Here is a 22216-nt window from a genome sequence, read left to right as displayed (position 1 = left end):
AGATCACTCGGAATTATTGGTACAAAGATTTTATTTAATAGCTAAAGAAGGTGAACTAAAGAGAGTGAATAAGAATTGAATAATAATGATTAAGTGAAACAAGACAGAAATAAAGTGAGAGATAAATAAAAATATTAAGAGAGACAGTGATGCCCTCCATTCGTGACATTAAAAAGGACACACCTAGATCTAGGCACAACCGTAACGCGGTCGGTCCCTTTACACGCAAACCTACTAACAACTAAACATTGAATACACTAAAGAGTACTAGCAGCATCATCATCATCATCATCTTAACTTGGAGTAGAGGTCGCGGTGTGTACTTGTAATAGTATCTACACTCTTCGTCATCTCTCTTTTCACAACACATATATAAACGCTCATATTAAGTTTACTTAAGCTACAAATAGCAGTGGTGGTTGTAACAGAGCGGTGGCAACGGTTTTAACCTTCCTCTTGGTTGACCTTACATAGCCGTACCACAGAATTGTACAATAAGAGCTGTGAGCTGTGCTGCACACTGACTGTACACTGCACCGATGGCTAGGCCCTCAACCCGCTCAACCCGCTCAACTATGCACTCTTCTGCACTGCTCTGCTCTATGATGTGCACTCGTATGCTCGGATGATTTGCATAAGACCCATAAGACCTATACTAGACTATGCAGCAGTTGAGAGTATAACCACCATCTCTGTAAATCGAGTATATATCTATATAGATATATTCTCTCTTACTTTATTATATAAAGTTTATTTTATATTCTCTTACTCTCTCTCTTTCTTATTCCTTCTTACTATCTGAGACTCTTAGCTTTGAGCCGTTGTACGTCTCAGTTCTCAGCAGTTCTCGGTGTGTATGCCGACGCGAGCGACCTAAAAGGACAGAAGACAGAAAGAGAGAATGAAGGAGTGAAGGATGAGAGTTTAATATTTATCTCAACGTTATGAACAGAATGTATAGCTAGGTGGAACGTTAACACGAGTTATGAGACGACCAGCTCCTCGCGGTGAATTTGGCTACCAAACTCTCTCATCTCTACCTCTACTACTATCACTACTACTAGTATACTAGGTTAAGCAAAAGTAATAGTGCATAAATGAAAAGTATATATGTATATATGTATATATATGTATACGTGGATGGTTTAGACGTTTTCCTACGTAATTGTCTTTTCTCCAGCCTTGTTCTCATTCTACATTTCTCACGGCATTCTCACACCGTTCAAATGTTTGGCTATACCGGTGTTTCTTCTGCTTCTCCTGCTTTACTCTAGCTCTCCTATAAAAGAGACACTGTTATGTCAACTGTATACTCTTTAAACTTATCACCAGTACTTTATAGACATATAATATATATCTCGATCTATATAACTCGAAATTTTCTCATAGTCACCGGGGAAATCATTTCTTCCGGTGTCACTTTTAACGTTTTAACACACACTCAAAACATTACCGTGAAAACTGTTTTATTTCTCTAACGTGTTGAGAATATTTACTATTTAAAGTTTTTATATTTTATTGTTGATATTACTTTATTTCAGACAAATCGATATAAAGGATGAGATATAAGGTAGAAAAAAGTATAATGCGTATTATAATAAATAATGCTGAAAATAAAAATAAAAAAAATTTTTTAATCTAGTTATATGACGACACTAAGTGGTTTAGTCTTTGGGCGTGAGATATAAATTATCATTAATTTTTTTTTAAATTATACAATCTACAAAGTCGTTAACTGTAATTGTCTGGCTATTTAACTTTTATCCTTTGTATTTATATGTAAATAAATTTTATGAAACAAAGTTGGATTAATAAAAAGAAATATTACAATTATTACTATTATTATTATTATTATTATTATATGAGGAGGTCAAGCATTTCGGAGATGAATTGCTCAGAATTTAAAAAAATGACGGCGTTGCCACATGAATTTTTCAATTTTATTAAATTAACATGCCTTGCATAATTTATCAATTAAAAAAGATAAATAAATTTAAAAATTAGTTTCACAATAATTAAAATTATTTGAATAATGTTTTTCGCAATAAAATAATCATTTATCAAAAACAAACAATACATTGTTATATATCAATAGAATAATAGTAAGTAAGAGAAAATAAAAAAAAAAAAATAAATAAATAAAAAAATCCTGTAAGAAAAACCGAAACATATCTCCGGTACTTTTTTGCAAATGTTTTATTTTTCGAATAAATAATTAATCTTACTAACAGAAGTCGTATACAATGAGAATGATATATATGAAATTGTTCGAAAAATATCAAACTGTTCTCATCACCCGTGACGAAATAATCGTCAGAGATCAACGCTTTTTGCGTAATCTAACAAAGGGCTTGGCGAAATATCCGGTGAATTTAGAGACCCCCAAGACGATTGCTGTCTCGCTGGCAAGTAATAGCTGCAGTATACTAACATTATACAGAAATTTAATTTTAAACAACTACTGTTGCATCAGGAACATAATAATATTCAGATGTCTCATCGTCATTTAATTGCTGTCTTTTTTTTCTTAATTAAATTTACTTATGCTCAAGATTATTTTAATTAGGATCGTGGTAATATTCTCAACATGATAATAATCGTTTCATTATTATTGTTATTTGTTAAAAAATATTATATTTTTAATAATGAAACCGTCACACAGCTATATATTTTCATGAAAAAACAAATTAAAATGTAATGGCATTTGATGTTTACGGGAACAACACAGATTTAACAGATTTAACATAGCTGTCATATTTTTACAAGTAATTTTTACGACAGCACATGTTGTCACATAATAATCCACAATGTGGACATGTTTGACACATTGTTATTTTGACACATGGGCAACTAAATGCAGACTAGTATAACAGATAAAGCTATAATAATAATAAACCAGTGAGTTAGTAGCTGAGAGAGAACGTTTCTAAGTCAACCGTCGAGAAAGACAATCAAGGGGCTATATATCACCTACATCACCTAGATTCTTCTTGAACGACATGCAGTAGGTCATACGATGGTAGCTGACGCCAACAGCTAACTTTTCACTTTCATCTAACACGTGGTCGTTAAGTTAAGAATAGTCGAGAAGAACTACCATGAAAACTATAATATAAACATATATATGACTTAGTATAAGTTTAATTTGTAGCACTATAAATAATGACACAGATTATCAAATTATTCATCACTATAATTATTATTATTATTATTACAGATAAATTTACAAAAGGGGCTTAAATCCAATAATTTTAAAAGGTCGTGCAATAAATTATGTGAATTTTTTCATTTATCTAATGTATAGAAAAAAAAAAAAAGAAGAATATATACATATATATATATATAAATTTCCTATAAAAGTGGTATTACTCAGTCTAGATTTTATCGTTAAATATTTCGTCCGGGAATAAAAAATTTTGAAAAAAATTTTAGTGATGTAAAGTTGAGCCTCGAACTTTAATAGTTGAAAAGTCATATTGTTTAAAGTCTATCATAGATGAAAATCATCTATATGAAGGTGTGTGAGTTATATATTGCATATGTACATACACATATCAACATTTACACACAAACAGGTGAGATGCATGACGTGAGATCTTGAACGGAGCATATATCCGATACTCTGGGAGGAATTTTATTGAATTCACGATTCGTGCGAATTCTGTGTTCCGGTTGGCTTCCCACCATTCGCGGCGTCTTCGAGATACCCGACAAGTCTCGATTTGCGCGTCTCATCGCCGTGCCAAACGAAATTTTCGCCTTATTCTTTCTTTTTATCTTTCTCTCTCTCTTTCTCTCTCTTTTTGTCTGTCTGTCTCTATATAAACCTAAATTTTATTATTTTTTTCTTTTTTCTTTCACTTTTCTATCTCCATTTCCCATTCCACCACTGCTTAGCACGCTACACTATACCTTTTTTACAACTTCTCGTGCAAAAGCGGTATCGAGTTTCGAGGAAATTCCAACATAGATATATATACAGAAACAACACCGTTCATTGAAAACTCTCTGGGAACTGGGAACAACGGCGTAGAACGTTGTGTTAACTTTTTTAGTCTTCCAATTTGCTCGAGCATAAGGTGACAACCTAGAATAGGAACCTCAGCTCGTTCTGGCTTACTGTTGTTGCTCTTATTGTTGTACAACATACAACACCCTCGATATCTTTTTCGTTCCTTGTCTATGTGCATAACCTCATTAAAAATTCACCATTTTTTTTTTATTATTATTATTTTATTTTATTCTCAAACTGTTAGATTCAAGAAAAAAAATTTGTTTAATGTTATTTTGGTTAATTTTTATTATTATTATTATTGTTATTAGTATGTCGGTGGTGATAATAATCAGAGGTAAGGGCAAAAAAGGAAGTTTTGAAAAAGCGTGCAAAAGTGTCAAACAACAAAGACTACTTTTCACTGGCATCACCGCGTATATATATATATAAGTACCGAACAATATGTGCTCAAGAACAAGAGAGATACTATTATTACGTTATGATGTAGTATACTACCGTATGTGTGGGACATAAAAGACTGTCATCGCATCGGACAAGGATCGTTCGATCTGAGCAAAGAAAAAAAGAAAAAAAGAAAAAAACCAAGTAAGATATCATAAAAGCTTCTGCTCGTGTCATCTGCCCATACCAATCGACAATTATTTACATTCTGTGTAGTCATGTAGATGATAATTTTGTATAATAAAATTATAATCTCATGAGAAGATTACAAAAGTATACCTATTTGTGTACATGTGGTTGTTTAAATAACTTACAATTACTACCGACAACGGGTTAACTTGGAACCTTGACCTTTCACTGGCGTGTGTGTCCCGTCGGTCCCGTCTATTGACATCCTGCTCCTTAACTTGTGGATGCCACGAGATAAATCGTGTTCTATTCAAACATAACCTTTTTTTTTTTTCTTTCTATTGTCATTGAGTATTGATGGAGAAATTAATGTAAAAGAAATATTACGACATTATAAACATTGAATTGCAGTTTAAATATGTAGGTGATACAGAGTACTCTCTATTGTTATATGTATATATATGTTAAACTGTGTTTTTGAGTGCTGTATGAGTATAGAAGTAATTTTTTAGTTTAACTATTTAAGAATGAGGACATGTAGGCGTAAATAGAAAAAGTCAGGGTGAAAAAATACAATTAATAAGATTTTTTTTTACCCACAGGAATGATAAAGCAATAAAATGATTACATATACATCTCTCTGAATTATTTAAATAACCTCCTCGTTCTCACAAGATATTCTTCACACGTAAGATATTTTATGTGTTATTTTAAGAACCTGATCGACATGTCAATATCCATTTGTGACATTTACATAATTCTTTTATATAACTTTTGATATTCTGATTTTTACTCATTGTGCTATATTTTTATAATTATCATAATTATTATTTTTAGTCTTGTAAATATATTTTTTAATTAGAGAGTTATAAAGGTGTAAATAAAAAGAGACAAGACGAGTTCTTTAGGATTAAAAAGTCAAAGGGAGATCAAATAGAGATGCACTACTTGCACAAAAAGTGTCAAGTTTTCTTGCGATAGACGTTTAAATTATATACAAAGTAAATAGAATAATAAAATAAAGATGAAGAAAAAAAGTAAATAGAATTAAAATGTAGTATAAAAACAAAAAAAGACTACATTATTCCGTAAGCTAAAGGTAAAAGAAACTTTTGTCAGAATAAATTTAAATTTTCTTGTCATTACGGTTTTTAGTGGGTATTTTTTTAATTTATATCTATATATACATACCGTAGAAATTCTTTTTTTTTTTTTTTTGCTTATTCATAATTCTCGGACAAAACTATTATCATAGAAGTTATAACAACGATGGCCGTGCTTCTGCAGTAGTAGTAGTAGTAGTAGCAAGTATTATGCAGAAAGTTACATAAATTTATAAGGAAACATTATATTTTCGTCGTTAGAAGGATAATAGCCGGCTGTTCTAGAGGGATTTTCATTCACACCAGCAGGCCAACCGAGCGATAATGTTACTTGGCATAGTGGGCACCACAACGCCCAACTGTAAACAACATCAACCTAACTATACATGCAGACCAATACTTGGAGAAGAAAATATTATACTTGAACCGTATAAAAGTTAAGTTCAGTAAATATTATATTGATGTATGAATATAAAATTAAGCAAATTATTTATCTGAGTGAAGCTGAAACACAAGATCTCTGATGGCAGCGACGAACTTTAAAACAGAGTATATCAGAGTAAAGGTGAAAGACCAAAGTTTTTTTTATTCTTTAACAATAATTTGTAGAGATACTAAATGACAGCAGCAACGCGAACAGGAAGTGAAATGAATAATGTAGATATCAGAATTGATACTCGTTATTATGAAACTTGCTCACTTGATGCATAATCCATACTTATTTCCATACTTATCATTTATCCACAGTACCAATAATACTATTATAAACACTATACAATCTGTCTCGCATCAATTTCATACAACAACAACAACAACAAACAAAATTTGCAATAGCCTCTTATATATTAGCTATTGAATTATTGTGGCTCTTTGTCTGCACGGTATTTACTCCCCAACAATCTATCTGCTATCCATACATACATAGAACATTCAGCATTTAACTATCTACTGAACCATCCATCCATACATATACATATACATACGTACGTACTTACGTACTCTTATAACAGTACCATAGCATACCTGCAATTCCGATATATATATATTTATACACACACACACACACAAACGAACATAACTCACGTTAAAATACCAACGACAATCCGTCAATTGTAATTGATTGACGGGGTTATAGACTCTATAAACACACTTGGATTAAGCTTCCAAGCATCAGCCAAGAGTTGTGATCTATGTGGGTGTATATATATATATATGTATATAAGCCAATAGAATAGCAGTAAGTAGTAGTGGTAGTAGAGTCTGTTGAAACAGCTCACTTGAAATTATGCATCACTTGTACACTACTCACCAGATTTAATTTTAAAATCAATAACAGATTTACGTGAGTAAATCCCTAAATATATATGTAATATGTAATATATTAACTGTGTAGTGATAGCTCTTAGTTATATCATTCTCTGGATCAATAGCTAATGTGTCACGGTGTACTGCTTGGAGCCCTGTCTATGTCTGTTTCCGCATGAAAAGAGTCACCACCAGTACGACTGCTTCCGGAGCTTTCTCCATTTGTTTCGTTACAGCTTTAGCTACAGCTATATCTAAAGCAACGGCGACAGTTACTATTCGTTTGTTTGTTTGTTTGTTTGGGTTTGTTTGTCGTGTGTGCGGTCGATCAAGTCTCGAGGGTTTATTCTATCCCAAAAGAGCTATTCTCATCGATGTGACTCGTGTTCACGCACGAAAACAAATGAGTTCCGACAACCACGTCCAGACGACACATTGACTCGTGCCATACGCCATACGCCATACACCATACGCCATACCAAGCAATTTCCCCCGCCCCTAGACTGACACCCGACGCCCAAAGCCCGACTCCCAATGCCCTCTCACCAGCGAGCCGATTCATACTTAAATCCACCGATCGAGAATTGCTACTTTGCTATAGAGCGGGGATAGGATATGTGTTTTATAGCAGCATCAGATCAGTATAGATACGACGTGTGTGTGTGTATATTTAAAAGACAAGGGAAGGAAACCTGCCCCTCTATTCATCAGTATACCACCACCATATAATTTTTCCTCTTCTTATTCTTATTATTCTTTTACTTAATATTGTTGTCTATTCACAACTAAACGACTAATACACACATAAGATTAAATATTTTTTATTGTTATCCTTTTCTGGTGATCTCTTCACCAGGAACAGCAAATGCAGCTTAAGCTATCTTGTCGTGTCTTTCAACTCCCTTGCAAATAACTCCCGTCGATGGTTCATCTTATTAGGCCTACGCTAGTATATAAACGTAACTTACCGGTATGTCTAACAGTTAGTTACGTACCGAGTCTCGAGCGACCGACGACGGCCCGCCAATACAATTTATAAATCTCACATCACAAATTATCATAATATATTATTTTTATTAATAATTTGAGTTTTATTATGTACTAGATAAATTTAATTATTCATATATATTTTCTGTTAAATTATTTAGTTAATCATTTTCCAGTGTCTGTGTATCAATTAATAATTAAACCTGCTGGTCCTTAATCACCCCTATCCCTAATTCCTGGACACAACATACTTCAACAAGCTTCATCGGTTCAAATTACCGACATGTGGCGCATTAAGGTACGCTACAATATTTAATAAATTATAAATCCTTATTACATTCAAATTTTACCTTTTACATATTTTAAATTTCATTATTTCCATCACTACTATTATTGTTAAATCGGACAGTGAATTTTTCGGTCATATATATTTCGGGGATTTCGGGCAACATTCTTGAAGGTTATGCCGCTTGGTTGTACCGCACCGATCCTTAGAGTAGTTACGGCCTTTACGTGCCAGACAGGAAAATATGCAGTTCAATATACCTTGTATGTATACAACTATAGCGAGTTGCAAGCTTCAAACTTTTATTATTTTAAGCATGCAACTAATTTGTTTAATGCTATTTTATTTTTATTTAAAAAAATACGAGTTTTATTTTTTTAATAATACTAATGCAGTTCAAAAATTAAATTAAGTTTTTTTATACAAATATCTTCCTTTCGTTGAGTTAATTAATTTTAAAATTGCTATTTAATAAAAATTCACAAAATAAAATTAAAACAAAGTATCCTTTTGACGTTTCGTTACAACAAGTGAAGTGTATTTTTTATTTTTTATTTTTTTACGTTTTTTTTGTAAAGAGATCAAAGGTTCGACAAATGATTGCCCGGGAATGTTCTATTCAACCTGCCATGGTACTGAAGACCGTGAGTACACAGAGAGAAACCATCTGTGTGTGTGTGTGTGTGTGTGAGCAGAGGTGTAAGTGTGTGTGTGTATGTTTGTGTGTGGGGAGATTCTTCTGTGTATAAAGACTTGAATAGGTCACATCTAAGTAGGCTAGAGTACAACTTGAGTCAACTATTCGATGAAAGGTGATGCAATACGTTCAGTACACTGCTCTCGATCTGCTGGAATCTCTTTGCCACCCTGAATACTGCTGCTACTGCTACTAGTCCATTGCCATGCAACCGTATTTTATTTCAATAGATACTCACGTTAACAAAACATTTAATTATTTTGTTATATTTATACCAAGCTTTAATTTTAATATTAAATTAATACAACACAAATTTCAATTGATCCGGTTACTTAAATTTTCCATGTAGATATTAATAAACTTACTATGACCTATTTAATTTAAAAATATTTCAAACTCAAGTACGTACTGTTTTGATATTAAGATCAAATTTTTAAATAAACGTGTCACCTTTTGTCCTAATTAGATTAAAGTTTATATAAGTAACGATATTTAACTCAGCTGGTAAATTTAATTGATCACCACAGCTTAATTTGATTGACAGAATTGGATTTACAATTAACCTATTCATCAGATGAATTAATAGTTTATTCAATACCTCGATGAACTTTATGAATTAAAATCAAATTTGTATAAACCATCGACGTCATAAAGCATATATGTATATATAATTTGAATAACAGTTGTGATGTAATAGATAATGTGTATAAAAAAAAAAAAAAAAAAAACATTATAAATTGAGTTTCAGCATTAATGAACTAGCGGTAAGAAGAGTTGACACAATACTAGAGCAATTATTTTTCCATCAAGGAGAATGAACTCGCTACTGTTTTCGTATTCTCTTAATTCGTTTTTCTAGGTCTCTGGTAATAAAATGATAATATTTATGCAAAGTCCAAACGAACAAATAAAAAACCCTTGTAAAGAAAAAAAAAAGACTGAAACCAAAAATAGAAAAAAAAAAAAAATACTAAAAACAAAATATAAAGAGAGTTATTTCAACGGAAACGAGTGAATTTACTCTGGTAACATCAGTGTTGAGGTATATGTATATATATTATATAACTAGCGTACACACAAGCAAAAGAATTCACGCGCTTAGTTTACGAGTGAGTCGTTAATAGTCAGGGGTAAAGTAAAAAGATAGACGAGGTGCATTGTTGCGACAGTTTTTATTACTAAAATAATTCATAGCTCTTTATGACACATTCATATACATATATAGACGATATGTTACGATATCTATATATATATAAATGTTTTGGTTTAATGAAAATATGCATGTCATGCGTGTGAATCGTGACAGTTTACCAAAGTATATACTGGACGCTGCAAATATCGACGAAAACTGAAAAAATAACAAATAATAATAAAACCCTTGGCAAACAAAAAATAAAGCTGTGAGGTAGCTTGCAATGGGAAAAAAAACGGAAATAGAAGATACAAACAAAAATATGGAATATGTTGAGATAAATATAGATCGGATGACGTTGTTTCGCTCGGTTGATTGCTCGTTCAACTGAGAAATATTGGCTACAAAACGAGTATTTCATGAAATTAAATTGCCAGAATAGCTATAGGAGCCAACAACTGTAGTAGTAGTAGTAGTAGTAGCAGTAGTGGTAGTTGTTGTTGTTGTTGTTGCTGGTGCTGATGATGATGGTGATGGTAGTAGTAGAGTTGTTAACTAGTCCCGTATGGGTTTCAGTTTTGTTGTAAATTCAACAATCAACCCAATTACACTTATCCACCACCTAGCGTAATTATTTATTCTCACGAGAGAAAGAGAAAGATGAGTAGCTGTTATGTAGTTACATGATGTACATTCAGTGGCAAGTAGTTGTTATCTACCACCATCCTTCGTTCACTAACGAGTCACTTTTCCTTGAAGCACGCCACTTGTGTATTAGTTATAGTATATAAGCTTATATACATCCCTCTCTGTTATTCACTATTCACAATTAGCAGCACAATGACTCATCAACACTTGACTTTAACAACACTTTGCCATCAGTCAATATCTATTCAAACGTATACTATATATATTAAATACTAATTAATTACTAGTATGATGTAATTTATTTGTTTATCAACAGCATCTGGAAGGAGTAATGGGACAGATAAAAGACATCAGATAATAAAAGACTATTAGTCAAAGTTAACACTTTCTTTAGAATTAAAAATATTAATAAATTATTTGCTCTAGATAATTGTTCTCTGTTTGACGGTGATTAATGTCCTGGGAGATTTGCCACCGGGTACAAGACGTAACACATATTTACCACCGGAGCCTACAAAAGGATATAACTACAATACACCATCAGTACCATTTCCACGACCAACACCAGGATTTCCATCATCAAGACCAACGTCTCCCTTTCCAGTAGGGCCTACAAGACCAACGCCAACTTTTCCAACCGGACCATCAAGACCTCCAACACAACCTGGAAGACCGGGAGGTGGATACCCTACTCCAGGTCCACGACCAACACCAGGTTTTCCTACACCAACAAACAGACCAACTGGGGGCTATCCTGGACCAGGGCCACGACCCACTCCCGGATTTCCGGATTACCCTGGGCAACCCTCTGGCAATAACGGCAACACTGTTCCGGGGGTGAGTAATCTCTCGTACATGCTGGTTTAGTCAATTACCAAATATACGCTCATAATATTTACAAAAGTATCATATAATAGCCCCTTGGCTATATATAATAATTATTATTATTATTTTCATGTTAAATAAGCTGCTTGTATTTAAATATTACTTATTATATAACATTCGAATAATTAATTTTTTTTCTCTTTTTGTACTAGAAAACATTCTCTATTGTTTTTAATGATAATACACTTATAATTAAAAAAAATATCGAATTTTAACATTGATGAATACGACAAAATACATTTTTATCTTATTTTATAACGGAAACCACAGTCATAAGACAAAAAGGCAATTAAATAATTATTATTAAAAAAAAATAAATAAACAATAGGCGTTTTCTTCTCATGTAATTAATTGATTGCCCACATGACAATTGTGTGTACAACTACTCAATAGCACACACTCAGTCTCACACGGGTGTCTATTTAAAACTAAATTACCGCAATAATCATTACATGTATATATTATTAATAAGTTTGTTTTGTAAATGAATAATCAAATTATATATATATAAAAAATGCCGACAGCATGAACATCACCACGAGCCAGGAATGCCATTTGATTTCAATTATGCCGTCAAGGAAGACGCATTTGGTAATGACTATTCACACAATGCAATTAGTGACGGAGATATTGTAAAAGGTGAATACCGAGTTCAACTTCCGGATGGGCGCACGCAAATAGTTCGTTACACAGCCGACTGGAAACATGGTTTCAGTGCACAGGTCACTTATGAGGGAACACCGCGGTTAGATCTTCAGCGACCTCCTGGTGCTTTCAGGGGTTATTAAAACTTATATAAACCTGGTATTACTATTATTATTATTATTATTATTTCAAAAATTATTATTATTCACGTGTATGCTGACATGATATTAATATACGGCGCACCTATTTAATATAAATATTAATAATTACAAAATACATCAATGTCATTAAAATTAAGTTACTGATTATTATTATTTTATTAATAAGTAAATAAATAAATAAATAACTTATAGAATATAAATATCTAAGTTATCACAAATCGGTAATTGCCTGTGACAAGTTTGTTATCGTAATACTATAAATTTATAATAAACTGCACGCGATGATATACCTACAATTTATTGAAATCGTATGCATACATAAGGTAATAATAATTTTTCTAATAGCAAAAAAAAAAAGTAAGAAAAGAAATAAATAAATATAAGAAAAAGGTAAACTTGTACCTACATACGTTGATTAATACGAGTCACGATTTGTTGTTGGTGTGTTATTGCTACGGCATTTCTCGAGCATCGGCGAAACGATCAAAAGAAAATATATAATATAGTATAGCAATGATTATTGAGATGCACATCATAATCATAATCATAATCATAATCATGATAATGTGATGCAACTCGAATTGGTCATATTTCATATATTTTTCTGAAGAATAACAATTTTACACAATTACTCGTAAAACGATTTGATGAGACGAGCGATCTACGTGACATATATGGATTTATTTCGTCATTTATTACTTTTATTTACTTTTTTTTTATTGTTTTATTTTCGTATGTAAATGTACACACCAACGTTTTATTAATTATATTCTATAAATGGTTATTTTTATTAAATAAATAAAAAATTAAAATTAGTTCCATCACTTAAAAATTTATGGCTATAAATATTTCTTATTATTTTTATTTTACTCATCAGTCACACACCCGCGGGTTGGCCAACTTTGATCGACCTTTGTGAACAACAATAACAACAATAACAACAACAACAGCAACAACAAGTAAGCAATAGTGTATATTATATCGCATTATTCAGCAGTGCAACGATTCAATCCCGTCAGAACAATGAGCTACCTTGAACAGCAGGCTCTACCGTAATAGCAGTGGTACACACGAATGGAGTTGAGCCAAGAGCCAAGAGCCAAGAGCCACACAGTGGAGGATGTTACGGAGGAGTATATCAAGAGATAAAAAGAGAAAGAGATACATAAATAAATAAATAAATAAAAAAAAAAAAAATAAACATAGGCCAAAGTGTTGGTCGACACGTGAACTAATCTCCAAGGAACTCACTTTCACTGCTCCGTGGGAAGATCGAATCCTCCTTGTTCATTACAGGGGTTTTCATTTTGTTGTTATATTTGTTCTCATCAATCTAACAATCGTGCTGCCACTGCTAATAATTTTTAACAGTTCTTCATTTTTTTATCATTATTTTATTTTAATAATTAATAATGTTACGCTATTGTAATTATATGTTAAGTTATTTAATAGCTTTATTTTTGTGAAGATTGAAAAAAATTTATACCTTTTCTTGACTATTGTAAAAAAAAAAAAACAACTCATTTAGTAGAGCTTTAATAGCGAAAATTCTTTTTTTAAGATTTAAAATTCTTTTTGATAGAATTTTTAAGCCGATAAAGATGATTGTAAATTCTCTTTTATAGAGAGACGTTAGGACGCACTTGATGGGTAAGAAATGAGGCCATCGTCGATGCGCTTCTCAAACCGTCTATGTTTTCCACTCCAAATCGTTAAAACTGTACCAATCGATTTCATAATTTTAATAAAACAAAAATAAAAACATCCTGATTCAGCAAAAGTCATATAAGAAAAAAACTTGATTATTTTTTTTCAATTTTCATATTTTTTTGTAACTATCAAAATGTTAAAAAAAAACAATAGTATTAATAGCTGCATTACACAAACACAAAAAATGTATAGAATCAAAAAATAATAGATACGTAATTTAATTTTGATTATTTATAGATTATACTTTCACAATAATTCAATAGTTACCTATGTATACATATATATTTTAGCTATTTATTCTTGTTTTATTATTTTTGATACATTTTAATTGAAAATGTAAAAGTTATGATGATGGATATGTTACAAAAGCAGCGATTGTTATATTGCTTCAAGGTTTTAACTGTCAGACTTAAACATTATTCTATTAAAATATACTCGAAAAAATATCCATGTTCTGTTATGTTATGTTATGTTATAATAAAACAAAATAATAAAATTGGCAATCATACCCAGACTAAAATAATGTAAATGCTTCTGACGTTTGAGCAGATTCATTGTTAATGATAAAAAAATAAATAATTATCATATGTTTGTAAAAGTAGTTTGTTTGACTGTGGTCGAAAGCAGTTGGTCAATTAGTTAAAATTTTTCTAAAGGAAATTGAAAATAAAATAATTTTTGATAAAGCTCTAAAGATTAAATAATCCATTTTGTTAGAGGGCGACAAAATGGATTATATACCATTTCCGCGCACGCTTAAACCTTTTACTCAGATAATCCAATCACCAAATATAATATTGAAGATCCATCTATTCAGACAAGATTACGTCTATCATTCAATAAAAAAAAAATTTCCACCCTGTAATCTGTATTAATAGAATGGAAAAGAAAAATAAATAATAATTGTAAAAAAAAAAACAATTATTATAAAATAACTGAGTGATGTGAAATTTATACCACTCGTTTTAATTTATTTTTATTGATTAACTCATGTGCTTTTAGCGGAATTATAAATTTAAAAATTTAATGCTCAAAAGGATAAAAGTATTGAATTCTAAGTTTTAAAACAAAAATATACCTTTCGAGACAACAGATACAGAAGTGAACATATGAATTATATATTTGTTGAACAAACTCGATTTATCAAATTATATAGAAAGAAAAAAATGTCATGCGATCAAGAGTATACTCCTGGTTGTCAATTTTATATAAATATATAAAAAAAAATTAAATTAATTGTACAAATATTTTTTGAAATCCAATCAATTTGTCAAGATCATATACCTGACAGTATATTTGAATGGACATTGTCTATCAAATTTAATGACGTTGTCATTTTTGTAACGTTGAGCCTTTAGATGGAATATTTTTTCCATGGATTTAACAGAATTATATTTAAAAAACAAACAAAAAAAAGTGGATGTATATTTACAATAAAAATTTTCATTAAGAAATGATATTTCATAATGATATATATATAATATTTAATTATTTAAAAATTAGGGTAAGTAAAGTTATCTATAATAAGATTATTATTATTATTTCAATGGTAGTCTTTGTTCGCGGAATATGAATGCAAAGTCTTGATAATAATTTCGTTCGAAACAAAGGATCACTAAAAGTACTGGTAGTTTTCTTTCTTCTAGTTTTTTTTTAAAATTCATTTCTCACAGAAATTGAATAGCACTAAGTTCGTTCTACATCGGTTTGATTACGTGCTGACTGAATTTGAATTTCTCCGACTAAATTAATATTTTAAAGTTTGCTCAACTTTTTAAGTATTATTTTTGTATGTTTACTCAAAAACCTTGCAAAGTTTTTAAATAATTAGAATACTTTCAAAAATTAATTTAATTTATTTTTACCATTGAACATTAAAACAAATCAAAATAAAAATTTATCATTTTTAAGATGAATAAATTTAAAATCGAATCCAATAAAATAAATTTACCAATACTCTAATAATAAAATGTCGTATAAAAAACGAAACCTATAAGTATTTACGATAATAAAACTTGACAAAAAATCTATAGGTACTGGGTGTAATACTCGATTGATATAATATAGCGCTCATATATAAATAAATCAAGTAATGATTTATTTGGGAATATCACTCGTCTATCGATCCTTCTATCCCTTATAAAAATAAAGATAAAAATATTTTATACATATACTTGTTGTTATTTATATGTATACATATTTTACGACGAGAAAAATTCAAAATATTCATATATCATTTTCACGTTTCTTTCGAGTTATGTTTATGTATTTATATGTATTATATACATATATATTCAATACTTTTAAAAAGACCTGGTTTTTATTCATCGGAAAAGAAAAAAGCTTTTGTGACACTTACATCATGTACAACTTTACCCGCTTTTTTTTAAACCCAAACTATTATAAAAGTTATATTGGATAAATACGCTGGAGCTCCAAAGAGATACAAAGTAAAATGGAAAAAGAAAAAAAGAAAAAAAAAACGTAAATTCAATAAATGATGGAATTTGTAATCTGTAAAAAAAGTTAAATAACCGATAAATATAATATTTTGATCTGATCTATATAGAACAAGTAAATGAATTTGTGATGTGTAAAGTAGGTTAGTTTTACATGATGTATTAAATTTAAATAATTCAGAAGTGAACATAGGGGAATTGACTTTTATAAAACTAAATCAGAGAGTTATATACGTTTGGTTGAGCAACGCGTACAGTTTAGTCCCAAAGAGAGTATTGAAATTCAACCAAACTTCAAGTCAGAACCCGTATGCACAAATTTAAACTTTTCAATGTATGACGTTCGATACAAATCGGAAGTAAAGTTTAACTAGGTTTTGCTGGCTGTGTGCTGTGTGCGTGTCAACTACTAGTCTGGGCTCCTCAATCTTCGATTCTCCCTCAGGGTTTTGTGCGCAATTTATCTTACACTGCATGCGGGTTTATTCTACACTTATTTTTTTTATTAATAATAATAATAGTGATGATAATGATGATAATCAGTAGTATACAATATTGAGACAGATGTATATCTATATAAAAAAATAAAAAATGATGGAATAAAAGAAAATAAGGTATATATTGGTTGGATTTTTAAAGGAAAATAATATAAAAGATAGTGGATTAGCTGTTTTGGTAGCCAAAGAGAGTAAACCCCATCAAAGGGAATTCTAGTGAAGTAAAATGGCATGACTAGGTGCAAGTTGTGGCAGCAATACAGAGCTCTTGCGATCCATTTGTGAAGGCGACGAGGCAATAAAGAATTCAACGTGAAAAGCTTGACCTATGCAACATACTTTATACCCATCCTTTCAACTCAACAACATTTCTCTATCACTGACCACACGCTGCTAGTACGTGATGCTTCTCTATACCAATCTATATAACATATAACATATAGCATATAGCATATATACTGTCAAAAAGTGATGTATCTTTCCCTACTGCAGCAGTAGAACCAGCACCAACGCCCAACACCGTCAGCTCTTTGGTTATTTCAAAGTGTAAACGGCTTTGCCAAAAGTCTCTTTGATAGAGAGTCAAAACAAACGTTTCCTTTAATACGAACACTCTTTGCGTTGGCATATTTTGTTAAAAGTTATTGGTTATGTCTATTATATATATATATATATATATATATATATATGTGTGTGTGTGCGTGTGTGGTAAGGTTAATTTTAATCATTATCAGTTTTCAATAAAAAATTCAAACCATTCGTTAATTCGCGAAAATTTATTAATTCACATTAAATATACTTACAATTTATGTACACTGTAAAAAGAGCGGTGTTAAAAATGGACTCATTTTAACTCCGCCCGGTGTTAAAAATACCGGTGTTTAATCGGGGTAACCGGTGTAAAAGCGGAGTAAAATCGGTGTAAAAGCGGGGTAACCGGTGTAAAAACGGAATAATATCGGTGTAAAAGCGGGGTAACTGGCGTAAAAGCGGAGTAATACCGGTGTAAAGGCAGGATAAACTGCGTCCGCTTTGGAATATTAACTTTAAAGATTATAAAACACAAAAAATATCAGTTCTTTATGAAAATAATTAAAGAATATCATTTATTAACAAGTATAGTGATCGAGTAGGTAAAAATATTTACAAAGTGAAATATTTTCACAGCGGTAAAGAATATCTACACCGACGACGGCGTTATTTTAACACCGGTCTAGAATATTTACACCGGCAGCGGCATTATTTTAACACCGGAGATTTTTTTACAACACCGGTACAGAATATTTACACCGGTGGCGCCGTTATTTTCACACCGCTTTCGGTGTTGAAATTTAACACCGCCGATTTTAACACCTACACCGTTTGGACTTACCCCGGTGATTTTTTACAGTGTATATGTAGTTTAAATGTCGATCTGATGATACTAGTACAAGGATTATTTAATAACTACTGAATCAGTAGTCCTAAAATTATTAATCTCTCTTACACACCCTGTATTTTACCTGATGTGTACTCTTTACTATCCATATCGCGATTGGTCTGTTGCCTGCAATAGTTTATTATAAGTAGAGTAAATTTAAGTCAATGGTATCAAAATGATAAATTTTTAAGTATCTCTGTTTAATTGTTACTATTTAGATCAATCTATTTTTATTTATACAACACGAATTTTATTTAAGTCCAACCGGTGGTAATGGATCGACTCTATGCATATAAAATTCATCAAAACTTTATATTATTCGTTTAAAATTGTAAAATAATTCTAGATATAAATACCTTTAAGTGCTTTATAATAATAAATTTATATGTCGGACGATACTTGTATTAAACTCTACTATTTTTATAAAAAAAATTAAAGTCTATATCATGAGTATGTAAAAGTGAATTCTACCACGATATCGTCAAACCAAGTTATGTATTATTTAGCATTCAATATATTATAATTAAACTCATCACTACGTCATTCTTAATATAAGTACTAATTAAAAGTATTCGCTTGACTAGTGACTACCATTTTTTGTGTAAAAAAATAATATTTTTAAAATAAAGTATACCTTGAAGTTATTTTAAAATTAATGAATTCCAAACTTACGAAGTAGACAACTTATATTAGAATTGTCAGTCTTGCTGGGTGAAAGTAATTAAATTAGTTTCTCTTCACATATTAAATAACACAAATTATTAAAGATAATATTCATATAATTTACTCATTTAACTAAAGTTAATTATTGTAAATTAAAGAATCATCTACGATTTACATAATTTATTTATCATTAAAAGTAAAATATAAATTCCGACAGATTATAAAGTAATATTGGCGGAGTGAATAAAAGTAGTAATATAAATAGCACACAAGCATTGGGATTCTTGATAATAAAAATTAAATAAAAGATGTATCGAGAGAGCCACAAATGATGTTTATGGTGTGATATTGGAATACGCAATGTGCCGACAATCTAGTTTACGATCAACGTTTATATATTTATATATACCTTATATCTCTATGTATCATCATCATAATATATATCTATATAGAGTTTAAAATGCAAAACTATTTCGTAAGAAGAGGACGAAGAGGACGAATAAGACGAACAAGACGAATAAGAAGGAAAAGAAGAAGAGACAGCTGTGGATCGATGTTGCCACGGTAAATTAGATCAGGTGAAGTGTATTGCCTAACCAAGGCCTGCGAGAGCGCATCTCTTGAGGAGGTAGTTTCCGTTTGAATGGCAGTTACCATCTAACTCTCATGCCAGCCACTTTTCCAATGTGAAATAGCGAAATTCTCCTCTCAGTACTCCTACTATTACCACTACATTTACGACAACTCCACTAACTTTCGTGTGAAATACTCGTTAATGTACACATACACACATACACATACATTTACATAAACATCTTGACTATATATCCACAATTTATTATCATTATTATTAACCGAAGCATATTTTAATTAACTACCAGCATCTTTATACCCGGTCATCAAATGAAATAATATTTTTATTATAATTTAATTTAACAACAATCAGCATAAGAGAAATGTATAATGTTGTATATGGTTTAAAAATTAAATAATAATTATACTGAGAGTTATTTTTGTATTGAGGCATAAAATACGTTTATGGAAAAATAATTGAAATGAAATTACAGACAAAACCAAGCGAACCATCAATAATTAATGATGATGATGATGATGATAATAATAATAATTGAAAATTAACGCACATCAATTACACAATAAGTGATATTGAAAGCCTGACTAGATTTCAATAAACTCATTATGCAATGTAACATCACATCACCTGGAGCGCATCTTACGTTACAGCTCTACATCTTTCACGAGTTAGAGGATTGCACAAAACTTGTTCTTCTTCTGATGCATACAAGACAAGAGAAGAACATGTTTGATTTTTTTTCTCTTTTCTTTTATTTTATCTCACAGTTTTTAAGTATACCTATTAGACTGTTTCAAATTATGCGACTATTTTTTTTTTTTTTAAGAACTTTGAAAAATCGAAAGGGTATGTTAAAATATGTTGACAGTTAAGATATGACCTCTTAATATTGATATTTAGAGGTGGCTGTTTATAATTTTCGGTTTTTTATTTAGTAACATGGTAAAAAATACATAACTTCCGAAGAAATCAAGATACGGAAAATTTCTTTCCAAACATTTTGTAGCAAATTTACCAATCTACAAAAAAGGTCTTTTATGATTTTTGCATAAATTCAACCATTCACAAGATAACCGACGTCAAAGTTTGATACAATTCGAAGAACTTGTTTTTGCTCGTTCTGAATTTTATACCATGTCGACTAATGAGAATTCAGGAATTCTTAATACAGTTTTTTGTTGGAAATTAAATGCTCTATAAAAAAAGTCTCTTATCATTTTTTGATAAATCCATCTGTTCGAAAGTTATTGGAGCATGAAGTCAAGTTAGAGTAAATTTTGAGATCTTTTTACTTTTCCGGCGAAACTATCGGACTTATCATAAAATGTCATAGGATATTTTTTGTAGACAATTTTATTTTCTAGAAATTATCATTGATAAAGTTTTTTGAAATTCTGCATTGTTTTCTAGTTATTTCCATTTTAATGCCAAGCTCTTAAAATCGATAAGAATTATTTTTTTTTCGGTGCTTGGCAATAAAATAGAAATAACTAGAAAACAATGCAGAATTTCAAAAAACTTTATCAATGATAATTTCTAGAAAATAAAATTGTCTACAAAAAATATCCTATGACATTTTATGATAAGTCCGATAGTTTCGCCGGAAAAGTAAAAAGATCTCAAAATTTACTCTAACTTGACTTCATGCTCCAATAACTTTCGAACAGATGGATTTATCAAAAAATGATAAGAGACTTTTTTTATAGAGCATTTAATTTCCAACAAAAAACTGTATTAAGAATTCCTGAATTCTCATTAGTCGACATGGTATAAAATTCAGAACGAGCAAAAACAAGTTCTTCGAATTGTATCAAACTTTGACGTCGGTTATCTTGTGAATGGTTGAATTTATGCAAAAATCATAAAAGACCTTTTTTGTAGATTGGTAAATTTGCTACAAAATGTTTGGAAAGAAATTTTCCGTATCTTGATTTCTTCGGAAGTTATGTATTTTTTACCATGTTACTAAATAAAAAACCGAAAATTATAAACAGCCACCTCTAAATATCAATATTAAGAGGTCATATCTTAACTGTCAACATATTTTAACATACCCTTTCGATTTTTCAAAGTTCTTAAAAAAAAAAAAAATAGTCGCATAATTTGAAACAGTCTAATACCTATATCTATTTTTATGTGTAAATGTATGTATATATATATATATGTATGAACACCTTCGTATTCAACTGTCGTTAAGATGATTCCAATGGCTGTATAGTAATACGCTGGTAGTATGGGGAGAGATGAGGACGTTCTTGTCACCCGCGCCGTGCGCTATTCTTAAATAATCCTATGACGAAAGTTGCTTGCTTACTTTGTTCTTGTATCTATATTATATATATATGGGTAAAAACGTATCTCATATACACGTTTATCCACATTTTATATAAGGATAATAACAACCAACCAATCTTATTTGCATCACAAACGAAAAATATTAT

General features: G+C 30.6%; 1 protein-coding gene across 2 annotated transcripts; it reads left to right on the top strand.

The window, feature by feature from the left end:
* The first annotated feature begins 7991 nt into the window (after window positions 1-7991).
* LOC130663534 (basic proline-rich protein-like) lies at window positions 7992-15587 on the top strand. Of its 2 annotated transcripts, none has more exons than XM_057462799.1 (4): window positions 7992-8278; window positions 11170-11580; window positions 12153-12432; window positions 13312-15587. In XM_057462799.1, the coding sequence occupies exons 1-3, from the start codon at window positions 8264-8266 to the stop codon at window positions 12414-12416; spliced, it is 690 nt and encodes a 229-aa protein (XP_057318782.1). In that variant the 5' UTR covers window positions 7992-8263; the 3' UTR covers window positions 12417-12432; window positions 13312-15587. The 2 variants fall into 2 exon arrangements, with proteins under 2 accessions (XP_057318782.1, XP_057318781.1); XM_057462798.1 differs by lacking the exon at window positions 7992-8278 and adding an exon at window positions 8838-8910.
* The last annotated feature ends 6629 nt before the right edge of the window (window positions 15588-22216 follow it).

The sequence above is a fragment of the Microplitis mediator genome, chromosome 2 (genome assembly GCF_029852145.1).
Source record: "Microplitis mediator isolate UGA2020A chromosome 2, iyMicMedi2.1, whole genome shotgun sequence".
Taxonomy (NCBI): Eukaryota; Metazoa; Arthropoda; class Insecta; order Hymenoptera; family Braconidae; genus Microplitis; species Microplitis mediator.
The sequence above is the reverse complement of the archived record's forward strand: the minus strand, read 5'-3'. Positions and strand labels throughout refer to the sequence as shown.

Bases quoted from the DNA above. Each gene is read 5' to 3' on its own strand.
- LOC130663534 (XM_057462798.1), top strand. From the start codon at position 8,863: ATGATTGCCCGGGAATGTTCTATTCAACCTGCCATGGTACTGAAGACC. The intron at 8,911-11,169 runs GTGAGTACACAG...TATTTGCTCTAG, and splicing joins CTGCCATGGTACTGAAGACC to ATAATTGTTCTCTGTTTGAC. The intron at 11,581-12,152 runs GTGAGTAATCTC...AAATGCCGACAG, and splicing joins ACGGCAACACTGTTCCGGGG to CATGAACATCACCACGAGCC.